This window comes from Nannospalax galili, unplaced genomic scaffold (genome assembly GCF_000622305.1).
Source record: "Nannospalax galili isolate Female #2095 unplaced genomic scaffold, S.galili_v1.0 scaffold95, whole genome shotgun sequence".
NCBI classification, from domain to species: domain Eukaryota; kingdom Metazoa; phylum Chordata; class Mammalia; order Rodentia; family Spalacidae; genus Nannospalax; species Nannospalax galili.
This window is the reverse complement of record NW_008342393.1, coordinates 128,418-152,946: the sequence shown is the minus strand read 5'-3', so window position 1 is coordinate 152,946 and position 24,529 is coordinate 128,418. Positions and strand designations below refer to the sequence as shown.

Sequence of the window (24,529 nt, the reverse complement as noted above, 5' to 3'; positions counted from 1 at the left end):
TTTTTTTTTTTTTTTTTTTGGTCTTTTTGAGACAGGGTTTCCCTGTGGCCCGAGCTGGCCTGAAACTATGTAGACCAGGCTGGCCTCAAACTCAGAGATAGCCTGCCTCTGCCTCCTGAATGCTGGGATCCAAGGTATGTGCCACCATGCGAGCTGCTGAACCATCTTACTGGCCCTGTTTTTATTTGAGATAGGGTCTCCATACACAACCCAGAGTGGCCTCTAACTCCTGGCTATTCTCCTGCCTCAGCCTCCTCAGTGCTGGTTTAACAAGCATGAGCCACCATACCTGGCTTCAACTCTTTTTGAACTCTTTTTTAAAAAAATGGTTTTATTTATTTTAATTTTATGTGTATGTTCTGCCTGCATATTTGTAAGTGCACCACGTGTGCCTGGTCACCTGGAATTGGAGTTAAGGATGAGCATCAGCTGTCATGTGGGTGCTGGGAACAGAACCCAGGTCCTCTAGAAGAGCGGTAAGTGCTCTTAACCGCTGAGCCATCTCTCTAGTCCCTGGCTTAAATTTTTGTTTTTTGAGACAAGATTTCCCTGTAGCCACAGTTGGCCTGGAACTCCCTATGTAGACAAGGCTGGCCTCAATCTTACAGAGATCTGCCTGTCTCTGCCTCCCAAGTGCTGGGATTACAGGTGTAAGCCACCATGCCTGCTCCTGCCATGAATTTTTAAAAACCACCTCTCTAGATGATTTCTAAGATCCTTCCTAGCTCTTACCACTACGATTTTACTTCTCTTAAAAGGGCATATTATGGGCTGAAGAGATAGTTCAGTTGGTAAAATGCCTGCCTTTCAAGCATGAAGACCTGAGTTCAAGTCTAGCACCCACAACGATATACACTTGAAATCCCACTGCTGAGGAAGTGGAGACAGAGCCAGTGTAGCCTAAATGGTGAGCTCAATGAGAGACTATCTGAAAAGAAGGTAGACTGCATTCCTGAGGATAACACTGAGGTTGTGCTCTGGTATCCATACACACATGCACATAGGTGCACCTGCACACAAATGAACACACACATATTAATGAATAAAAAAGAGATTATTATACCAAATTTGGGCTTCTGCTACTTTGGAAATATAAGCAATGTCAGAACAAGAAGTGCTGGGGTAAGATTTAGAGGTCTGCCCAGGAGAGCCCTAGGCCTAGGAGCTGCACCTACCATTCTGGCTGTCTGTTGAAGAGAGCACTGGAAGGGTGGATATAGACCACCTGCTGGTCAATCAGCGTCCGGTAACCCTCCTGTGGGTCCTTCTTGGCAGCATTGCGGAAGAACCCGCTGCAGATGGCCTTCTGCACTCGGACTGTGGACTTGCCACAGGAGACCACATCCAGCTTGTGTCTATGAGTAAGAACAAAGACATGAGTTTCTCCGCATGCAGGGGAGCCGCATCTTAGGGTCCTCAGAGTAGTCACCAGGACCTTCCTTGCAACACTAAGCATACTACAGAGATAGACTGTACACGGTGAGCAATATGAAGGCACTAACAGACACTTTGCTTAGGCAAGTATCCAACCCCGTGCTAATAATCCAGAGGCTTATCAGCAAAGCTTTCTTAATTACAAATTACAAACTTTCTGAAGTGATTCGTAGCCACTCTTGTCTGGGGGACAGAATAGCCAAGATGGAGATGCTGCAGGAGAAAGTGTTCTTGAGCAACAGCTAAGGTGCCTGTCACCATACAGGTGCACCTGGAGGGAAGCAGACACGATACCCAGGAAGATATGACAAGCAAAACACCAAAGTCCCAACATTCCTCACTGACCTGTCCATTATGCCTAACATCTGCTTGCGAATGTCCTGGGCCCTTCGTAGGGAACGGGCTTGAATAAAGTTCTCATAGCACCATGGATTGGAGAATTTGTTGTTCTTCCAGGAGTTATACACAGCCAGCAGTGTGAGGTGGTCCCCTTCGGTCTGGTGGAATTTGGCCTTCTTCTGATCTGCAAGGGCTTGTTTATCCTGCCAAGCAGTGGGACAGAAGGTCATTTTTCACCTAAAAGCTACTGAGGGAGCAGCTAGCACAGAAATGTAGGGGAGCCCAATAAGCCTTTTCACAGTATCCCCACCAAGCATCAGCATAGGCTGATGTTACCACACCTGTCAGGACATGGGGCTGAGGGCCCTACCTTGGGCCGGTAGAAGACATTCTGCACAGACAGCATGGACACGATGGTCAGCATCTCCTCACTGCAGCCCAGATGCACAGACATGATGAGCATTTTGCACAGCATTGGCTCCAGAGGAAACTCTGCCATCTACAGGGAGAAGAAGAAACTACAAGTGAGCCCCTATAGAAGATACACGTGAACTGACTGGCCAGGGGAGACGCTGGCCACAGGACAACAGATCATAGGAAATGCCCCCCAAAAGCATGATGATGAAGGGTTGCCTGCCTCCATCAGAAGTACTACTGCTTTCTTTCCTACCTAAACCATGCGGCCAAGAGCATAACTACTGTCGAAGGAAATGGGAATTTTGCAGACACCTTGTTAGGTCCAGGCCAGTCTGGGCTATGCACAGAGGAATGTTTTAAAATAATAATAATAAGCTGGGCGTGGTGACGGTGTTTAGTCCCAGCACTTAGAGGCAGAAGCAGGTGGATCTCTGTGAGTTCCAGGCCAGCCTAATCTACATAGTGAGTTCCAGGCCAGCTGGGGCTACAGGGAGACCCTGTCTCAAAAAGACCAAAATAATAATAATAATTAATAATAATAATAATAACAACAACAACTATAATAGGGGGCTGGAGAGATGGCTCCACAGTTAAGTACACTGGCTGCTCTTGCAGAGGACCTGCGCTTGATTCCCAGCACCACATAGCAGTTAACAACCATCCCTAACTCCAGTTCCAGAGGATCAGACACCCTCTTCTGACTTCCACAGGCATTGCAGGGCATAGATTCAGTTACATACATGCAGGCAATACACTCATACACATAAAATAAAACTAATAAAATATTAAAAAAATAAATAAAAATTAGACTCAGCAATATATCCTTTGTAAAATTAACTGCAAATAAAGTCTTTTCTATAAAGAAGAAACATCTTAGAGTGATCATATAAAATTTTAGTTAAAACCATCGAGCTGGCAAGATGGTTCAGCAGGTAAAGGCCACACAAGTCTAGTGACCTGAGTTCCAGCCCCAGCCCAATAGGTGGAGGGAGAGAACCAAATCCACAAGGTTGGCCCTGTACTCCTTCCCCAAATAATACTAATAAAAATAAACCTTGAGCAGAAGCAGAGGCAGCAAGATCAGAAGTTGAAGGTCATCCTCAGCTACACACAGTTCAAGACAAGCCTAGATTCTTGCCCTCCGTTTTCCATCTCCAACTCTTCATAAAAGCATCTAGAATGCTACTCAAAGCTTCTCCAAGGCTCAGCACTTGCTTTTGCAAAACCAAAGCTGGAAGACTGGCTAAGGAATCTTCCCCAAAACACCAGAAGTTATGTCTGCCCCTTACCCTACGACCCAGGCGAGTGAGCAGGCCCTCATCATCCAGGGCCCCAAGCGTGTACAGCTGCTCCATGGCTGTGATCAGAGTTTCCATTGGTGGGGCATCCATGAAGTCAAAGGACAGCAGATCATTGATGCCCATGGCCTAGAAGAGACGAGAGCAATGAGCCTCACCAGTTAAAATGGAGGTCACCTGGCACTATCTTTGTTGTTTCTTCAACAGTTAGAAAGCCCAAGGAGAGTAGCTGTGATCTTCCAGGCTCAGTCACACAAAACTCAGACTACTATGAGAAAATACGTCTTTTCTCAGGAAACTTTTCTTTTTGAGATAGACAGATTCTCCTATATGCCAAGCTGACTGTGAACTTGCTATATAGTCAAAGCCAATCCTGAACTGATCCTCCTGCCTCTACTTCCCAAGTGCTGGGAATGGACAGTAGGCAGCACTTCACCAATTGAGCCATATCTCTAGCCCTCTTGGGAAACTGAAACACATGCCTTCAAGTTGGGCATGGTAGCACAAGTCTTTAGGAAGCAGAGGCGGGCAGATCTCTGTGAGTTCTAGGTCAGTCAAGATTATATAGAGAGACCCTGTCTCAAAAAAAAAAAACAAAATTAAAATGACAATACAACAAAAGACAAATTTTAACTCAATTTTAAAAATTGATACAGAGTTTTCCTCTGTGAAAATGCCAAAGTTCAAGCTGGGCGTGGTGGCGCACACCTTTAGTCCCAGCATTGGGAGGCAGAGGCAGGCAGATCTTTGAGTTCAAGGCTTGCCTGGTCTACGTGGTGAGTTCCAGGCCAGCTGGGGCTACAGGTAGACCCTGTCTCAAAAAAGAAACAAACAAAAGGGGCTAGAGAGATGGCTCAGTGGTTAAGAGCACTGACTGCTCTTGCAGAGGACCTGAGTTCCATTCCAAGTACCTCATGGGTGGCTAACAACCATTCAAAACTCCATTTCCAGGGGATCTGACATCCTCTTCTGACCTCTGTGGGCACTGCATGACATGGATGCACTTATACACATGCAGGCAATGCACGCATATACATAAAACAAAATAAAAATAAGTAAATTTTTTTTTTTTTTAATGAGTATGAGTGTATTGCCTGCAAGTATGTGAGTGCACCTGTGCGGTGCAATGTCACGGAGGTCAGAAGAGGGCTTCGGATTCCCCTGGAACTGGAGTTAAGGATGGTTCGTAGCCACCATGTGGGTGCTGGAAATCGAACCCGGGTCCTCTGCAAGAGCAGTCAGTGCTCTTAACTGCTGAGCCAGCTGCAAAAAAGTTACAAATGTAAATTTTATATTATGCATATTTTACAGTAAGAGCCAGTAAAGTGTCTTGTCCAGTCTTTCATATACCACTTCTGGTGCACATCTGTGAAGGACTTCAAGTTGCATCAGGCAGTAGGGATGTAGAGACAACACCAATAGGACACAGAGGTCATTCCAATGGGGCTCTTGCTCTCTAGCATTCACAATATGTGAGAACTATGTTCACACAACTCCAACACAGCACAGGATATGTGCATGGCACAGAATAGGTGCTGAATACATTTGTTAGCTAATTTGGTGAAAGAAATGACTGAATGATGCTCTATTCAAGTGTGTATAAGGGTGATGTGGGAAGACTCAAGCTTTCTAGTTCTTTCTCATAAAGTGATTGTGATCATAAACACAGCAGGTATCCAATAAATGTTTATTGTGTGAATAGTAACTATGAAGAATTATGTCAGCAATCACTAAGCACTGTGCCAGTGCCTTCACCTACATCATTCCACCAATCTTCCCAGCAAATACTATTAACAGATCCCTGTCTGGGATGAGCCCACAGAACAGAGGACTGAGCAGATGAACTTGCCCAAAGTCATATGGCCAAAGCAGAAGTCTGAGCTGCACTGGCCCCCCTGCTGCCACGGACACAGGCTTTTTCTGAAGCTCTGTTTTAGCCTCTCTTACAGGGAATGAATAATAAATGAAGAGAGCACTCTGCACCAGTGAAGTGCCACGGCTCCAGGGCAGCACTGGCATCGGGGGACATGCTATCAGCTGGGAAATTACTCAGATGGCTTCTCCTGCCAAAAGAGAATGAAGATCCTCACTAGGGACTGCGAGAGGAAGAGCGAAATCCAGAGTGGAAAGCAAGCTCCAGCAAGACAGCTGCAAAGTCTGAACAGGTACTTTCTCCTTTAAAAAAAACAGAACTTGGGGCTGGAGAGACGGCTCAGTGGTTAAGAACACTGACTGTTCTTGCAGAAGACCCAGGTTCGAATCCCAGCACCCACATGGCAGCTAACAACTGTCCGTAACTCCAGTTCTAGGGGATCCGAGAGCCTTTTCTGTCCTCTGCAGGCATTGCACGACACGGTACACTTAACTACATGCAGGCATAACACTCATACACATAAAAATAATAAATAAATTAAATATTTTAAAAATCAGAACTGGGTCTGAAAACTAAAGTGCTTAGGGTTAGATGTGCCTGTCTGCGGAGGCATGGATTATATTTGTCTAATTTCTTTTTAGAAAATGTTTCCTAACTAAAACCTATTACAACAAAATATCCTGCTGGTCATTATGGTAAGAAACAATGTGTGTTCAGAGAAGACTCGGCAACTTTTGCCCCAGACCTGCCGTGGGGAGCTGTTACCACAGCTGTTGTATCTCACTCAAAAAGACCAGTTCCATGACATAACGAGTACTTAACAAGGTTCATAAAGCTGCGATTCATTTAGGAAGGCCGTGGAGTAGATCACTGCACCATCCCATTCTATGAGACAGTGATTCCTACCTTGAGGGACAGCACTGTGCTGGCCAGATTGGTTCTCTGGATTTCTGGCACATTGGTGGTCAGCATTTCATCTCGGTAGGCACGTTCTGTGTACAACCTGTAACACTTTCCTGGGCCGGTTCTCCCAGCTCTGCCAGCACGTTGCTTTGCCTGAGCCTAGAGGGTGGACACATAAAAGTACCAGCTGTAAAACACTGCTTAGCTGCTCTACTCAGGAAGTCTGTTAGGGGGACCCTTAGCAACTGGCACAATGGTTTTGTTTTGTTTTGTTTTTTTATGAAGCAGCGTTGGGGTTTAAGAAAGATATTTTAATATAGACTTTAGGCATGAAGATTTAGAGAAAGGAGCTCGGGAAGAAAGCACAGGCCAGGGTCATTTTTAAGACTAGCCCATCCCCTCTCAGTAGTAGGAAGTTCAAGGGAGGTAAATACAAGTTTGTTCAAGGGAGGTAAATACAAGTAAGGTGAATGCAAGAAATACAGAAAACAGAAAGCAAGATGATAAAACACTATCCCCACAGCTATGATCAGAGCTCTAAGTAAACTAAATAAATCACATTAATTACACCAGTGACTCTCAAACCATTTTAAATCAGGTTTGCAATGTTCAATGACAAAGAGAAATGACAACTCATATTAGGTGAAGAGAGCAAGTTACAAAATACTATAAAACTAATTTTTTTTTTTTTTTCTTTTTGATACAGGTGCTCCCTGGAGCCCCAGCTTCCCAGAACACACTCATGATGCCAGGCTGGCCTCAAACTCACAGAGGATCTGCCTGCCTCTGCCTCCCACGTGCTGGGATTAAAGGCATGCGCCACTATGCCCAGCTTATAAAACTAATTTTATTAATTTTTTTTTTAGACAGAGTCTCAGTCACCCTGTAGCCCAAGCTATCTTCATACTTACAGTAATCCTTGCTAGAGGATTACTGCCTGCCTTGGCCCCCCAAGTGCTGGAATTATAGGCATGAACCACCATGCTCGGATGTATACGTATAAACTGTTGGGATGAAACTTATCGTGGCTAAGTTTAAGGAAGGCTTGAACTTGAGTTCTATTTTAAGTCTACCAAATATCTAATAGATGTATAATAGTTAATAATGAGGAAAACTGGATGGTTGTTCTTTTTTTTTTTTTTGGTCTTTTTTTGGAGACAGGGTCTCCCTGTAGCCCCAGCTGGCTACATTATGTAAACCAGGCTGGCCTAGAACTCACAGAGATCCACCTCCTCTGCCTCCTGAGTGCTGGGATCAAAGGTGTGTACCACCACACCCAGCAACAATTGAGCTCTTGAAAACAAAGAGAGAGACTTGTCACCCAGGACCTCTCATGGTGTCCCATGCTAGAGCAAACTGTGCCTCCGAACCATTGCTTGACCTCTGTCTGTTGGCTGCTAGCACTGAAGCCAGTCACACAGTGGGGGGAGGTGGGGAGAAAGTGTGAAATGAGCCACAATTCACGCAGCAAGCGAGGTGTCAGGACTGCATGGCATCCCCACACCAGGAAAGGCCACCGTAAGAAAGACACACTGCCCCAAGAACTTGTACAGGGTACATGTCCTATGGCCGGGCTGTCCAGGTTCAAATCCTGCCTCTAGCAACTGAGAGATGCTAGGCAAGCTCCTTAATCCCTCTATACCCCAGTCTCCTCATGGCGAAATGAGGATACTATCTACTACACAGGAGTGGTGTAAGAATGTTCTGAGTCAGTGCATACAAACATAGCTAGGTGCCAGGCATGGTGGCACACACCTGTAGTCCCAGCACTTGGAAGGCAGAGGCAGGCAGATCTCTGTGAGTTTCAGGCCAGCTGGGGCTACAGGGAGACCATTTCAAAAAGACCCCCTCCCCCCAAAAAGTAGGCCAGTGCCTGGTACGTGGTAAGTACCCTGTGAGGGTTAGCCATTATTATTACTCAAATATCAAAATGAAAACAGCCTTGTAGTTTTTACAGATTATAGAAGTGATACATGCCTGCTGTAAAAGATTAACATAATACATAGAGTATGAAGCAAAAAATACCCATCATCCAACAGCAGCTCCCGGGAAAAAACATGGCTAACATTTGCCTACAGTCTTCCAGTGCAGGGCATCTCACACATACTCCCAGAAATGCACATCATGTATTTTTAAACAAAAATTAGACTGTATCATTCATAGGATTTTGTAGTTCACTTCCGTCAAATTATATACCACAATTACATGTTACATCATTAAATATAGATCACAGCCGCAGTTAATGTCATGTAATATTCTTTTTTTATTATACATATATTTTTAAATTTTATGTGTATGCGTGTATTGCCTGCATGTATGTGAGTGCACCCATGTCGTGCAGTGCCGCGAGGTCAGAAGAGGGCTTCGGATTCCCCTGGAACTGGAGTTAAGGATGGTTCGTAGCTGCCAAGTGGGTTCTGGGACTCAAACCCAGGTCCTCTGCAAGAGCAGTCAGAGCTCTTAACCGCTGAGCCATCTCTCCAGCTCCGGCCATGTAATATTCTATGGCATGGATATACCATACTGTAGTACACTGCTTCCCCTTCAGAAGTTGTTTAGACTCTTTCCCAGGTTCCCCTAACAGAAGTAATGCTTTGATGAGCACCCTTTTTCACTTTCCTTGGATATGTACTCAGTCATTTCTAACTCGTGGATATATTTCTAGAAGCAGAATAGATTGAAGAGGTGAATATAAAAAAGAATTTTTTTTTTTTGATCTTTTTGAGACAGGGTCTCCCTGTAGCCCCAGCTGTCCTGGAACTCACTATGCAGACCAGGCTGGCCTTGAACTCACAGAGATCTGCCTGCCTCTGCCTCCCAAGTGTTGGGATTACAGGCATGCACCACCATGCCCAGCCCTTAAAAATATTTTTATTTATTATTTTTATTTTATGTGTATGAGTATATTGCCTGAATGTGTATAAGTGTACCCATGTTGTGCAATGCCCATGGAGGTCAGAAGAAGGCATTGGATCCCCCGGAACTGGAGTTATGGACAGTTGTTAGCCACTATATGGGTGCTGGGACTCAAACCCAGGTCCTCTTAAAGAGCAGTCAGTGTTCTTAATCGTTGAGTCATCTCTCCAGTCCCAAAGAGATGAACTTTTAAATTTTGGATATACTGGCACCAAACTGACCTCAAAAAGGTGATCAACTAATCCATTTTTAAATATATATTAGGCAATAAATTATTTTGTCATTACCAGAGAAATATTTAATCATCCCATGAATTACTACTACCTCAGCTATCTGCTGCTCTAAAAAATATGTGCTTGGAGGCTAGAAAAGCGGTTCAGTGGTTAAAAGCATGTAACCTCTTGCAGAGGACCCAAGTTTGGGTCCCAGAAGCTCCCAACCACCTCTAACTCCAGCTCCAAGGGATCCAACACCCTCTTCTGCCGCTGGGGCACCTACACACACGTGTGTATCCACATACATGTAAATTATAAAAATATGTTCTTTATATCTTTACACATAAACTGGATAACTGAAGTTAGTAGGATTCATACCTAATCTAGGGCCTAACATGTTAAATAATCTTTTTTTTTTTAAAACCTTTTGAGTTTATTTTAATATAGCAATACTAAAGACTACAAATACAAGGCTGGGGATGTACGTCAGTGGTGGGACACTTGCCTTTGCCTAGCATACACAGGGCCTAAATTCAACTCCTAGTAACACACACACACACACACACACACACACACACACACACACACACGCATCCCCAGCATACAAAAGATTACAAATACATCATATGAAACCTTTCCTTATCTTACTAAACTCATCTTGGAAGATAATAAGTTTCAAAATATAGAACCAAGCCAGGTGTGGTGGCATATGCCTATAATCTCAGCATTCGGGAGGCAGAGACAAAAGAATCCTAAGTTCAAGTCCAGCCTATGCTACTTAGTAAGACCCTGTCTCAAAACAGAAAAGCAGGCAAAGGCAGGCAGATCTCTGTGAAATCGAGGCCAGCCTGGTCCGAGTTCTAGACCAGCTGGGGCTGCAGGGAAACCCTGTCTCAAAAAGACAAAAAGAAGCAAATGAGCAAAAGGAAAGAAACCCACCCAGAACCGTAACAAATCATCAAGATTTTCAGGATAGTTTACAGTAGAAGCAGTCATACCTGAGAAATAGGAGTTACCACAAGCTGGTCAATCCCCGTTTTAGAATTGTAAACTTTCTGCTTCACAAATCCAGGGTCCACCACGTAGTAGATACCATCAATGGTGAGCGATGTCTCTGCGATGTTGGTGGCAATCACAACCTACAGATAAGAAAGGCATAGCCAGAATGGGCTGGGGCGGAGACCGGCCTTCTGAACAGGGTACTTTCCCAAGGGAGCAGTTACTCCCTCCCTCTAGACAGCTGACATTTAACCCCAGCTCAGATGCCCAATGGGCAGAGGGGGCGGTGTCTTCATCTGAAAATTCATCTGGAAGTGGATAGTACCTGAGAGAAGAGAAACAGGAAAGAGCTAGGGCCGATCAGAGCCAATCTCATCTGGTGTAAATGGCTACACGGCTCACTTTCTAGAGCCAATGTTGATTACTATAATTTTAATTTCCTAGCTCCCTGGGAAACCAGAGATTTCCTGGCACCACATGTGCCAGGGCAAAATGAGATTTTTCTTTCTCCCATAGAGACATCTGGACTACAAAATGGACTGTTCATGTATATGAAACAAGAGAGAGATTGGGTTTTTTCTCGTGATCATAAAATGAACCACGAGGCGACAGAGTTCACGGTTTGTATGTGCAGCAGTATATGTGATCTAGATTATTACTCTCAGCTTGGCTCTGCCACTGATTTTTCACCCAGAGGTTCAGCTCGTAAAACACAATTGCTTGGAAAAATCATTGCTAGGAGGCACCAAAACACCTCACATCATGCCAGCATCTTACTGGTCCTGAAAGGCATCTACCTGCCACAGAGCCACAGAGGCCCTGCTTAGAAACTAGTCCAACCATCAGGAATAGAACAGAGGAAGAACTCACCATCTGTCCCCCCAAACCTACTGCTCCTCCCAAGTTTGACTCCTCAATACCACATTCCACCCAGCTAACCCAAGTTAGAAACCTGGGAGTTATGTCTGATTTTTCCCTCCCTCTCCATCCCTCCACATCCTGACACCCACTGCCTCATCCATTTGAGCTCTTTGGAGCTTACTGCAACTCATCTGTCTCTACTGCCAGGCATATACTGAGAGAAACCTAAGTCTACATAGCAACTTGTAAACAAATGTTCACAGCAGCAGCACATTCACGGTATGTCCAATACCTGGAAGCAACCCAGTCTCTAGCAGGTACTGAACCATAAATGAAATGTAGTATATCCTGGGTCCAGAGAGATGGTTTTCTGGTACAAGTGCTCGCCACCAATTCTGATCCCCAGGACCCACATGGTAGAAGAAGAGAACTGACTCCTACAAATTATTCTCTGACCTCCCATACATACACTGTGGTACACACACACACACACACACACACACACACACACACACACTACATAAATGTAGTAAAAATTATTTTTAATGTGGTACATCCATATAATAAAAAGTACTCAGAGTCAGTAGTGGCACAGGCTTGCAGTCCCAGCACTCAGGAAGCTGAGGCATGAGAACCTTAAGTTTGAGGCCAGCCTGCGCTACACAGTAAGACCTCGTCTCAAGAAACAAAACATTTGGGAAGTGAAGGCACGAAGATCAGGAGTTCAAGGTCATTCTAAACTACCTAGGAAATTGAAGGCCAACCTGGGCTAAGTGAGACCCAGTCTCAAAAAAATAAGAACTACAAACCCAATATGCAGCAAAAATAAAATAAAATGCACCTTGAAAACATGCTAAGAAGCTGGGTATGGTGGCACATGCCTTTAGTCCTAGCACTCTGGAGGCAAGGGCAGGCAGATCTCTGAGTTCAAGGTCAGCCTGATCTACATAGAGTTCTAGGCTGGCCAGGGCTACATAGTAAGACCCAGTCTTAAAAAAAAAAACAACAAACAAATAAACCTCCCAAAAGAACCTTGGTGTAGTGGTGTACACCTGTAATCCCAACACTTGGGAGGCTGAGGTAGGAAGACCACAAGCTTGAGGCCAGCTCCATAAAGAGTTCTAAGTCAGCTTATGCTACACAGTGAAAATCCGTTCTCAACTAAAAAACAGTAATTTTTTTTTTTTTTTAAGTAAGTCATTCAGGACTGTATATGGTATTTTTTTGGGGGGAGGGGTCTTTTTGAGACAGGGTCTCCCTGTAGCCCCAGCTGACCTGGAACTCACTAAGTAGACCAGGTTGGCCTCGAATTCACAGGGATTCACCTGCCTCTGCCTCCCAATGTTGGGACTACAGGCAAGCGCCACCACACCCGGACTATCATATGATTTTATACTGCATGACTTCACTTGTATTAAATATGGGTCACAGGTTGAACAGAGATAACTAAAGGGGTAACTACTAAATAGTACAGTTTTTTGGGGGGTAATAAAATTGTCACTAAACTGTAATGGCTGTAAAAGTCTGTGAATGCTAAAAGCCACTGAACTGTATACTTTAAAAGAATAAATTGGAATCTGGGTGTGGTGGCGCACACCTTTAATCCCAGCAACTAGGAGGTAGAGGCAGGCGGATCTCTGTGAGTTCAAGGCCAGCCTGGTCTACATAGTGAGTTCCAGGACAGCTGGGGCTACACAGGACCCTGTCTCAGAAAGAACAACAACAACAAAAAAAAGTAAATTTTATCTCAATAAAGTTGTTACTTTTTAATAATCCAGGACTACAGAGCCCAAGTCACACACACACACACACACACACACACACACACACACAAACACACAAATCCCTTCTTGGGGCCTAAAGAGAAGGCTCAGTAGTTAAGAGCACTGGCTACTCTTGTAAAGGGCTCAAGGTTCCTTCCCAGCACCCACATGGCAGCTCACAACCCTCCCTAACTCCAGTTCCAGTGGATCTGTTGCCCTCCTCTGGCCACCATGAGCATCACACACATGGGTGCACTTAGATGCAGGCAAAACACACACATAAAATAAATTTTTTTTTTTTTTTGTCTTTCTTGAGACAGGGTCTCTTTGTAGCCCCAGCTGTCCTGGAACTCACTGTGTAGACCAGGCTGGCCTCAAACTCACAAAGATCCACCTGCCTCTGTCTCCCAAGTGCTGGGATTAAAGGCGTGCGCCACCACACCCTGCCAATAAAAATATTTTTAAAAAAATCCTTTCTTGGGCTGGAAGATGGCTCAGCAGTTAAGAACACTGACTGTTCTTGCAGAAGATAGGGGTTCGAATCCCAGCACCCACATGGCAGCTAACAACTATCGGTAACTCCAGTTCCAGGGGATCCGACAGACTTTTCTGTCCTTTGTGCACTTACCTACAAGCAGGCAATACACGCATACACATAAAATAAAAATAATAAATAAAAAATAACAAATAAAAAATTTTTTTAATGGAGAGTCTGTTACTGGTGGACACCCCATAAATATAAATCAAATGTATTTGAGATGCTGAATATGCTAATTATTGATCATTACACACTGTACATTTACATTAAAAAAATCACTCTGTACCTCATAAGTATGATTGTGTTAATTATTCTATTTATTTTCAATGTTTTATTATTTTTATTTTTATGTGTAAGAATATATTGTCTGCATGTGTATAAATGTACCTGTGTTGTGCAGTGCCCATGGAGGTCAGAAGAGAGTTGAATTTACCAGGAACTGGAGCTACAGACAGTTGTCAGCCCCCAAGTGGGTGCTAGGAATCAATCCCAAGTCTTCTTCAAGAGCAAGTAGTGATCTTAACCGCTGAGCCATCTCTCCAGTCCCTGTTTGTTTGTTCCTTTGTTTATTTAGTGTTTTAAGGCAGGGTCTCACTATGTAGCCCTGGCTGGCCAGGAACTTGCTTTCTAAACTAGGTGGGCCTTGGACTCAAAGAGATTCATCTGCCTCTGCCTCCTGAGTGCTGGGATTAAAGGAGGAGTTCAGACCTCACCCTTTCTCTCCTGTGTGTGCTCCTGTTTTCTTGTTCTGCCCTCAGTCATGAAATAAATCACCATGGGTATGCCACCATACTCAGCCCTTTATACATTAAAAAAAATTTTTTTTAAATATTTTATTTTTATGTGTATGTGTGTATTGCCTGCATGTAGGTAAGTGCACCCGGGTCATGCAATGCCTGCAGAATAGGGGAGTTACGGACAGTTGTTAGCTGCCATGTGGGTGCTGGGATTCGAACCCAGGGCTTCTGCAAGAACAGCCAGTGTTCTTAACCACTGAGCCATCTCTCCAGCCCCAAATTTTATTTTTATATTATGTGTATGAGTGTTTTGCCTGCACATATATTAAGTGCTCTATGTGTGTACAATGCTTGCAGAGGCCAGAAGAGGGCATCAGATCCCCTGGAACTGGAGTTAAGAACCATTGTTAGCTGCCACTTGGGTACTGGGAATTAAAAACAGGTGCTCTGCAAGAGCAGCCAGTGCTCTTAACTGATGACGCATTTCTTCAGTCCCTTATTTTTAGTTTTTGAGACAGGGTCTCTCACATGTAGCCCTGGTTTATTTGGAACTCACTATGTATACTAGGCTGCCCTGGAACTCACAAAGATCTACCTGCCTCTACCTCCAGAGTGCTGACATTAAAGGTGAGTATCACCATGTCCAGCCTTTTTCTTTTTTGTCTTTTTGAGACAAGATCTCTTTTTAGTCCCAGCTGTCCTGGAACTTACTAGGTAGGCCAGGCTGGCCTCAAACTCACAGAGATCCACCTGCCTCTGCCTCCCAAGTGCTAGGATTAAAGGCATGTGCCACCATGCCTGGCTAAATTAAAACTTTTCTTAAATCAAATGAAAGAATAAGATCAGAAGTCACATACACAATCCTAGTATTTCCATAAAGGCTGGACCAGTATTTAAACACAACACACAGATTGAATAAGCAATCCCCATTTTGCTTGGCTGTGCACAAGCAAATTTCAGGGCCTGTGGGAACAACTTCATTTTAGCCCAATGTTACCTTTCTGCTACCAGGAGGGGCTGGATCAAAGATTCGGGTCTGCATCTCACTGGGAAGGGCAGAGTACACAGGAAGGATGATTAACTCTGGAACATCAGGACCCAGGGATTTCATTCTTTCATACAGGATCTCACAAGCAGTATCGATCTCTTCTTGACCAGTCAAGAAAACCAAGATATCACCTATGAAGAGAACGAAGCATCAATCTACTACGTGTGGGTGGTGGGGGTTGCTTCCTTTCTTCTGTGATATGGGAGACAGAACTTAAGAGTCTTGTGTGTCTGTCACTGAACCACATGCCAAACCTCTTCATTTTAAAAAAAGTTTTGAGACAAGCCGGACATGGTGGCACATGCCTTTAGTCCCAGCACCGGGAGGCAGAGGCAGGCGAATCTCTGTAAGTTCAAGGCCAGCCTGATCTACACAGTGTGTTCCAGGACAGCTGGTCCACAGGGAGACTCTCTCTCACACACACACACACACACACACACACACACACACACACACACACACAAATTTGAGACAAATTCTAAGCTGTTCAGGCTGGACTTGAACCCACTCTTGTAGCCCAGGCTGGCCTCGACCTCAAAATCCATCTGCCTCAGTCTTCTAAGTGGCTTGGATTACAAGCCTGTATCACCAGGCTTGGATTTGGTGGTTTAAATTTTTATTTATTTTTATTTTATGTGTATATAAGTGTTTTACCTGCATAAGTGCACCAAGTGCATGCAATGCCGACAGAGGTCAGAAGAGGGCATCAGATCCTCTAGAACTGGAGTTACGGATGGTTGTTAGCTGGGAACTGAACCCAGGTCCACTGCAAGAACAGCCAGTGCTCTTAATCACTGAGCCCTCTCTCCAGCTCCATTTTTTGTTTTCAACAATGGTTTTACTAATTTGTCTGGACTGGCCCTAAACTTCTGATCAAGCAGTCCTCTTGCTTTGGTGTCCAGGGTGCTGGGACCAGAGGTGAACACCACTACATTCTGCTCCAGTGTGTTTTATAGAAAGGCGCTGGAGGGACTAGAGAGATGGCTCAGTGGTTAAGAGCACTGGTTGCTCTTGCAGAAGACCTGGGTTCGATTCCCAGTACCCACATGGCAGCTAACAACCATCCTAACTCCAGTTCCAAGAGAATCTAATGTCCTCTTCTGATCTCTGTGAGCACTGCATGACCCAGGTGCACTTACTCACATGCAGGCAATACACTCATACACATAAAATATTAAAAAAAAAAAAAAAAAAAAAAAGGCTATAGCAACACTAACAGAATTCCAGGAACAGAAAATACTTTAGCATTCTTACTATGAATGCTAAATAGACCAAGAGGTTATCATCTATCCATTTTTAAAGTGTAATTAAATCTATACACCATTTTTTACATTTTTACCACCATTTCAAATATGCATGCCTGAGACCTACAGAGAGATCAATAAATTAAAAGGTATTTTTTGACAAGATTAGCAAAAAGCACACTCACATTAGGATTTGGGGCCTAAGAAAAAAGCCCTCCCACCTCTTACCTGGTGGCTCTGTTAAATGGATCTGCATGACAGTAATCAGGCTGGCATCCAAATAGTCTGTCTCAGGCTCCTTTGTATATAGTATTTCTACTGGATAGGTTCGACCTGGGATGGTGAAGATGGGAGCTTCATAGAAGTACTGAGAAAACTTCACTGCATCCAAGGTGGCTGAGGTGACAATCAGCTTCATGTCCTGTCTTTTTTGAACTGTCTAAAAGGAAATTCAAAATGGCTTACTAAAAAGGACTACCCAAAAGGTCACTGGCACTCAAATCCTATTCCCAGAAGTTAGTGTCTATCTAGTTACCTTTTTCAACAATCCAAAGAGCACATCTGTGTGAATTGTCCTCTCGTGTGCCTCATCCAGCATGATGATGGCATACTGAGTGAGGTCAGGGTCAATCAGGCATTCTCTCAGCAGCATGCCATCTGTCATATACTTGATGACTGTTTCAGGGCTGGTGCAGTCCTCAAATCGAATGGTGTAGCCCACCTAAAGCAGGACAGAAGAAAACCAAGACACAGACCTCCCTTTTGCGAAATCATCAGGCACAATTTCAAGCCAAGCAGACTCAAATTCCTCGTAGAGAGGAAATCAACCAAGATTGCAGTGATTTCCTCTAGTAAAGTCTGCCCTGGACTTGAGTCTGACTGTGCTGATAACAATCAAAGTCTCTCCCTCAGGAGAAATCTGAAAAGTGGTACTAGTATTCCCATTTTACACATAAGGGATCTGGGCCTTATACTTTTCTTCTGGAACTTCCACTGCAGCTTCCCCAACCTCCTACCTCTTGACCGAGGCAACAACCAAACTCTTCTGATACTCTTTTGGCCACAGACATGGCTGCCACTCTTCTGGGCTGAGTACACCCAATCTTGCCCCTGGAAGTGTAGCCTGCCTCCGCTAGGTACTGAGTGATCTGCGTTGTCTTCCCAGATCCTGTCTCTCCAATTACAATTAGGATCTGATTATCATGCACAGCCTGAAAGTAATGAAATATAAACAATAGTCATTAAAATCTGCCATACACTAGTCCATAGCAAAATAATTAAGTTTATGTTTTAACACTAAGAGTAAAGGGGGGGATACACATGCAGTTAAAGAATTCATCTGTAGGGGCTAGAGAGATGGCCCAAAGGTTAAGAGCACTTGCTGCTCTTCCAGAGGTACCAAGTTTGGTCAAGTGCAGCCCAGCATCGATATCAGCAGCAAGGGATCCAACGCCTTTGATACTGGCACACATGTGCACATGACCACACACAGACACACAATTTAAAGATTTATTATTATTATTTTTTTTAGTTTTGTCTTCTTTAAAACAGGGTCTCCCTGTAGCCATAGCTGTCCTGAAACTCACTAGGTAGACCAGGCTGGCCTAGAACTCACAGAGATTTGCCTGCCTCTGCTTCCCAAATGCTGGGATTAAAGGTGTACACTAGCACACCCAGCCCCTTAAAACTTTTTTAAGTCAATTCTGCACTAGGGGAGGAGGGGGTGAGAACATGGACAGACATGACACAAGACAGGAAGGGACTCAGGACCTTCTCATCTTTAATTACAGCTGAATTCTTTTTTTAAAAATTAATGTAAATTTTTAAAAACTGATTGGTTCAAGGCCAGCCTTGTCTACATTGTGAGTTCCAGGCCAGCTGGGGCTACAGGGAGACCCTGTCTCAAAAAGACCAAAAGAAAAAAGTTTCTCCCATTTCTACTCCCAAACTTCTAATACCTTTCTCCCAAAAGTTACCTATTTCTTATTTATAAGCTATTTTTAACAAAAAATGGGACTGTAATCAAGGTACATGTCTATGAATATAGGACTAGGTTTTATTTTTGTTTTTCAAAAAGGAATTTTAAAAAGGAGACTGAATATGGCATAATGGCTCATATCTATAATCCCAACACTTAGAAGGCTGAGGAAAAGTTTTATAAGGTTACACAGCAAGTTTCAGGCCAGCCTGGGACTACAGTATGAGAAATGTCTCAAAAGGAAGGGCTGAGAATGCAGCTCAGTTGGTGGAGTATTTGCCTAGCATGCACTAAGCCCTGGGTTAGATCCCCAGCACTGTGTAATGCACTCGCATACAATCCCAGTCCTAAAAGCAGAAGCATCAGTAGTTCAAGGTCATCCTCAATAAGTTTAAGACCAGACTAAAAATACATGAGAACCCATTCATAAAAATTAATTAATTAATTAATTAATAAAGGTAAGCATGGTAGCTCATGCCTCATCCATAGCACTTGGAAGGCTAAGAGGATGGACTGCCATGATGAGTTCAAGGCCAGCCTGAGTTACAGAATGACCGTGAGGTCAGCCTGGCTAGCTAGAATGAGGCTATGCCTCTAAGCAAACAAACAAACAAGATAGCTCAACAAGTAAAGGTGTTTCCCCACAGCCTGAGCTCCTGAGTTTGACTTCTACACACACCTTGCGGCATACAGATCCAGGCACACACAATAAATAAGTAATAAATAAATGAATAAGCAAATAAATAAATGAGCCTGGGGATGTAGCTTAGTGCTATGTCCCTCATCCAACCTCTTTTTTTTTTTTTTTTTTTTGAGACAGGGTCTCACTGGCTGGCCTGGAACTCATGGAGTATAGAAACCAACCTGCCCTCAAACTCATCTGCCTGCCTCTGCCTCTGCCTAAAGGCATGTGTCACCATAACAACTGAGTATCCCCATTTTTGGTGGTGGTGGTGGTGATTTTTGTTCTGTTTTTTGTCTTTTTTTGAGACAGGATCTCCCTGCAGCCACAGTTGGCCTGGAACTCCCTATGTAGACTAAACTGGCCTCAATCTCACAGAGATCTACCTGCCTCTGCCTCCAGAGTGCTGGGATTATAGGCATGTGCCACCACATCCAGCCCCTTTTTGTTTTTGTTTTGTTTTGTTTTTTATGTGTATGCTGTGTATGCGTGTATTGCCTGCATGTAGGTAAATGCACCCGTGTCGTGCAATGCCCACAGAGGACAGAAGAAGCTGTCGGATCTCCTGGAACAGGAGTTACAGACAGTTGTCAGCTGCCATGTGGATGCTGCGATTCAAACCTGGGTCTTCTGCAAGAATAGCCAGTGTTCTTAACTGCTGAATCATCTCTCCAGCCCCCCTTTTTGTTTCTTTTTGAGACAACTTTTCACTATGTAGTTCTGGGAACCTAGAACTCTTAGGTAGACCAGACTGGGCCAGAATTCAGAGATCTACCTGCCTCTGCCTCCCAAGTGCTGGGATTGGCATGCAGCCAGCAATTATTGTATCTGTATGAGTGTTTTGCCTGCGTGTAGGTACATCCATGTGTTGCAGTGCCCACAGAGGTCAGAGGAGGGTGTCAGATCCCCTGGAACTGGAGTTAAGAACCATTGTTAGCCACCATGTGGGTGCTGGGAACTAAACCCAGGTCTCTGCACGTGCAGCCGGTACTCTCAACTGCTGAGTCATCTCTCCAGATGCAGTATCCCTGTTTTCAATCACTGACCAGAGTTCTTAGTTTCTGGTCAAGCAACACAGTATTCTGCCCAGACAGAACTGCTCCAATTCGGCCAGGCATGGTGGCACACACCCCTTTATTCAATCCTAGCAGTCCGGAGGCAGAGGCAGGTCTACATAGTGAGTTCCAGGCCAGCTAGGGGTACAGGGAGACCCTGTCTCTAAAAGACAAAAAAAAAAAAGAACTGCTCCAATTCAAATAGATCTACTTCCTCAAAGAGAAAAACAAAAAGGGTAGACTAATATACCTTTCTTCAAAAAGTACTATATCAGGGACATATAGTTAGACACTGAAATAGAGGCAGTTTATTAAGAAAGAAAAAAACGGGCTGGAAATGTGGCTCAGCAGTTAAAAGTACTTGCTACTATTGCAGAGAACCAGGTTCAGTTCCCAACAGCCACATGGTAGCTAACAATCATCTATAACTCTAGTTCCAGGGGAATCTGATGCCTTCTTCTGACCTCTGTGAGCACTGTACTCTCATGGCATTCACACACACACACACACACACACACACACACACACACACACAAATGTCATCCAGAACTGGCAAGATGGCTCAGCAGTTAAGAGCATTGGTTCTTCTTGTGGAAGACCTGGGTTCAAATCTCAGCACCCACATGGTGGCTAACAACGATTCATAACTCCAGTTCGAGGGGATCCAACATCTTCTTCTGTCCTTCACGGGCACTGCACAACACAGGTGCACTTATACACATGCAGGCATAACACTCATAAAATAAAAACAAATAAATAAATTATTATCTTTAAAAAATGTCACTCCTCTTAGAAAACATTCTACATCTCTGTCCCCACCACTAACAATATACCCCAAATGGCTTCCCACCTGGACCAGCTGTTCCTTCAGTTTGTAGATAGGCAGGCTCTCTCTCTGCTCAAGGATTGACATCTGGGTCTTCTTTCCATAAGAAGCTTTGTTGCCCCCAAAGGCATGCTTCTTCCACTCAGGAATGTCGTTGGGCATCATTCCAATTCCCCGCATGTTGGCAGCAATCTGCCTGCCCTCCGCTGAAAAGGAAAACAAGCTCGGTGCTGTGCTCAAGCTGTTTCTCCATGCCATGTTTTTCTAGTATCTAACTCAGGGGTTTGCAATGTAATCCCAAAGCTGTGCAATCAACATGACTAAGTTTAGCACATTTTCATCACTAGCCCAATAAATGTCTCTTCCCCAGTTGCCTTCCTATGGCAACCACTAGTCTACTTTCTATGCTGACATATTCCGGACAATTTATACAGCATGTGTGCTCTGGCCTGCTTCCTTTCTTTTCATGTAGGTTAATGTCAAGGTTAATGTTTTCAAGGTTAGCCCTCAAATTTGTGGCTTGAGTGGAGCAAAAGAATTTTATTGGCACTCTAGACTAAGCAAATATATTTAAAATTTGACAGCAAAAACACCTATAGAAATATATTTTAGTCAACAAAGCAGAGGCCAAAGGAAAGTCATAGGAGCCTTTCACTAAAGGGTATAAAAGGAAGACAGTTTTGTTCAAAAGGAATGGAGGGCTAGGGTGCACGTACCTGTGAGTGCACGTGTGAGTGTCTGCACATGTGTGCCCTTGCCTGTGGCAGCTAGGGGACAACACTGGTATACATATGTGAGTGTGTCTGCACACATGTGCCCTTGCCTGTGGAGGCTAGGGGACAACACTGGTACACGTGTGAGTGTGTCTGCATATGTGTGTCCTTGCCCGTAGAGGCTAGGGGACAACACTAGTATACATATGTGAGTGTCTGCACACGTGTGCCCTTGCCCGTAGAGGCTAGGGGACAACACTGGTGCATGTGTGAGTGTGTCTGCATATGTGTGTCCTTGCCCGTAGAGGCTAGGGGACAACACTGGTGTGCTTCTTCAGGGACCATCCACTTTTGTTTTTTCCTGGAGATAGAATCACTGTTCTGGAACTTGCCATGGAGACGAGGCTAGCTGGCCAGTAAGCCCCAGGGATCTGTCTATCTCTGTCTCTGCAGTGCTGGGATTAAAGCCCATGCCACCATGCCTGGCTTTTGTATGTGGGTTCTGGGGATTAACTTAGTCCCCAGGCAAGGCTAGCACTTTACTGAGTGAGTTTCTCTCCAGTCCTAGAGGATTCTTTATAAAACAATGACTATTTCTAACCTTTCAATGTTAATATATTTGTTAAATCCAGCTAAACTGTTATCCAAGCTAACATAATACCCCCCAATTCTCTCTGCAGCCCTGACCTCTCTTCTGAGCATACCTGATAGCTCAATTGAGATGTCTCTTAGTTACCTGAGATACAAGTACAGAACTGAGTTTACAATCTTTCCCCACAGACCTGTTTCTTTTCCAAGTATCTCTTAACTCAAAGGTACCATGCTCACTCTGGCCCTTACACTAGTTATCTGCGGCCATTCCCATTTCCCCTGGCTCCCACACTCAACAAGCCACACTTCTGAAGTACATCCTTCCTCTCTATCTCCATGTTCAGGTCACCATCCTCATAAAAGTCTGCTAATACAGCTGGGCCTGGTGGTACCTGCCTTTAATCCCAGCACTTGGGAGGCAGAGACAGGTGGATCTCTGTGAGTTCCAGGCCAGCTGGGTCCACAGGAAGACTCTGTCTCAAAAAGACCAAAAAAAAAAAAAGAAAGTCTACTAATGTACTTGAAGCATCTATTTGCACCCCATCAAACTCTTCTGCAGGGCACTGTGAATGACCCTTGGGAAATGAAACTCCAATCATGTCATTGCCATGTTTAGAACACTTTCACCATTTCCCAAGGAATTTAGGATTAACCCAGATAGCCAATACCATCTACAAAGCCTTGGCCTGCCAATCCTGTTTGTCTCATCCCTCACTACTCTAGCACTGCACAATATTCCAGCCACATAGGCTTCCTGAAGTCTTACCTACTGCAAAGCCTTAACATGGGCTAATCCCCTTCCTCCACATACTTTCCAAACCCCTATGAAAGATCAGATCCTAGGCAGGCATGGTGGCTCTCATGTATGATCCCAACACACAGGACTCTGAAATAGGAAGACTGCTGCAAGTCTGAGACTGCGCTACACAGTGAGTCAAAGTCAGCTGGAACTACACAGTGAGACCATCTCAAAAGTACCAAAATCCAGGGCTGGAGAGATGGCTCAGCAGTTAAGAGCATTGGCTACTCACCATGCCCGGCTTGTTTCGTATTTTTTAATAAAGTTTGTAATCCAATGAACACAAAGAACAAAATTGCGCTGAAAAGCAGCTTTATAAATTAGGTAAGTGTTAGGAAGTTGAGAGAGGTCCAGATTACAAGAAGAGAGGTTGGCCAGGTCTTTTGGTACAGGTGTCGTGTGATACTTCTATGTTGCAGGAGAACAAATCTTTCTTTACAAAGGCAAAACTGAGGTTATTTTCACCATGTGCCTTAAGTATCAACTGTTATGTATAAACAAAAGGCTCACTTTCATTAAAAAGGTCTATACTTGGGGCTGGAGTAATGGTGCAGTGGTTAAGAGTTCTGGCTGTTCTTGCAGAGCACCTGGGTTCAATCCCCAGCACCCACATGGCATCTAACATGTAACTCCAGTTCCAAGGGATTTGATGCCCTCTTCTGACCTCCGAAGGCACTGCATGACACAGACACTACTATATACATGCAGGCAATACACTCACACATAAATAAAAATAATAAAATTAAAAAAAAAAAAAAGCCTCTTGTAGAAAAAAAAAATTCCCCCAATACAAAGCTACTAAAACCCAGAAATAAATAAATAAATAAATAAATAAATAAATAAATAAATAAATGGGTCTACACTCTGCAAGGGTCTTACCATCAGGCAAAGGATCAACCCAGTGTTTGTTGAGTCCCATGGGTATAGAGTCCATTTCAGCTTCCCGCTGGGCCTGCTTCAGCTCCCGCCGTTCTTTGGCCAGGGCACTTTGCATCATGGCTGCTTGGGAGAGGGAGCCATCTGGGTTCTAGAGCAACAGAGGGAAAAGCACACGCACTGAATACCCAGGAAATAAAAGGCAGATGATTAGCTGGATATGGTAATGCATAACCTTAATCCTGGCATTTGGGAGGCAGAGTCAAGGAAACCTTTGGGAGTTCAAGGCCAGCCTTGTATACATAAAAGTTCCAGGCTAGCCAGAGCTACACAGTAAGACCCTACCTCAAAAAAAAAAAAAAAAAAAAAAGGCAGCCAAGCATGATGGCACACACCTTTAATCCCAGCACTTGGGAGACAGAGG

General features: G+C 44.2%; 1 protein-coding gene across 1 annotated transcript in view; it reads right to left on the bottom strand.

The window, feature by feature from the left end:
* Dhx8 (DEAH-box helicase 8) overlaps positions 1 to 24,529 on the bottom strand; it is a 43,276-nt gene that overhangs the window by 1,628 nt on the left and 17,119 nt on the right. Inside the window, exons 11-22 of the mRNA XM_008838133.2 lie at positions 24,109 to 24,256; positions 21,151 to 21,332; positions 17,602 to 17,796; positions 17,121 to 17,306; positions 16,814 to 17,024; positions 15,291 to 15,472; positions 10,394 to 10,534; positions 6,268 to 6,423; positions 3,480 to 3,617; positions 2,144 to 2,272; positions 1,780 to 1,976; positions 1,176 to 1,355 (exon numbers count right to left, since the gene is read on the bottom strand). Of these exons, the coding sequence (XP_008836355.1) occupies positions 1,176 to 1,355; positions 1,780 to 1,976; positions 2,144 to 2,272; positions 3,480 to 3,617; positions 6,268 to 6,423; positions 10,394 to 10,534; positions 15,291 to 15,472; positions 16,814 to 17,024; positions 17,121 to 17,306; positions 17,602 to 17,796; positions 21,151 to 21,332; positions 24,109 to 24,256 (2,045 nt within the window). The remainder of the gene's footprint in view (positions 1 to 1,175; positions 1,356 to 1,779; positions 1,977 to 2,143; positions 2,273 to 3,479; positions 3,618 to 6,267; positions 6,424 to 10,393; positions 10,535 to 15,290; positions 15,473 to 16,813; positions 17,025 to 17,120; positions 17,307 to 17,601; positions 17,797 to 21,150; positions 21,333 to 24,108; positions 24,257 to 24,529) is intronic.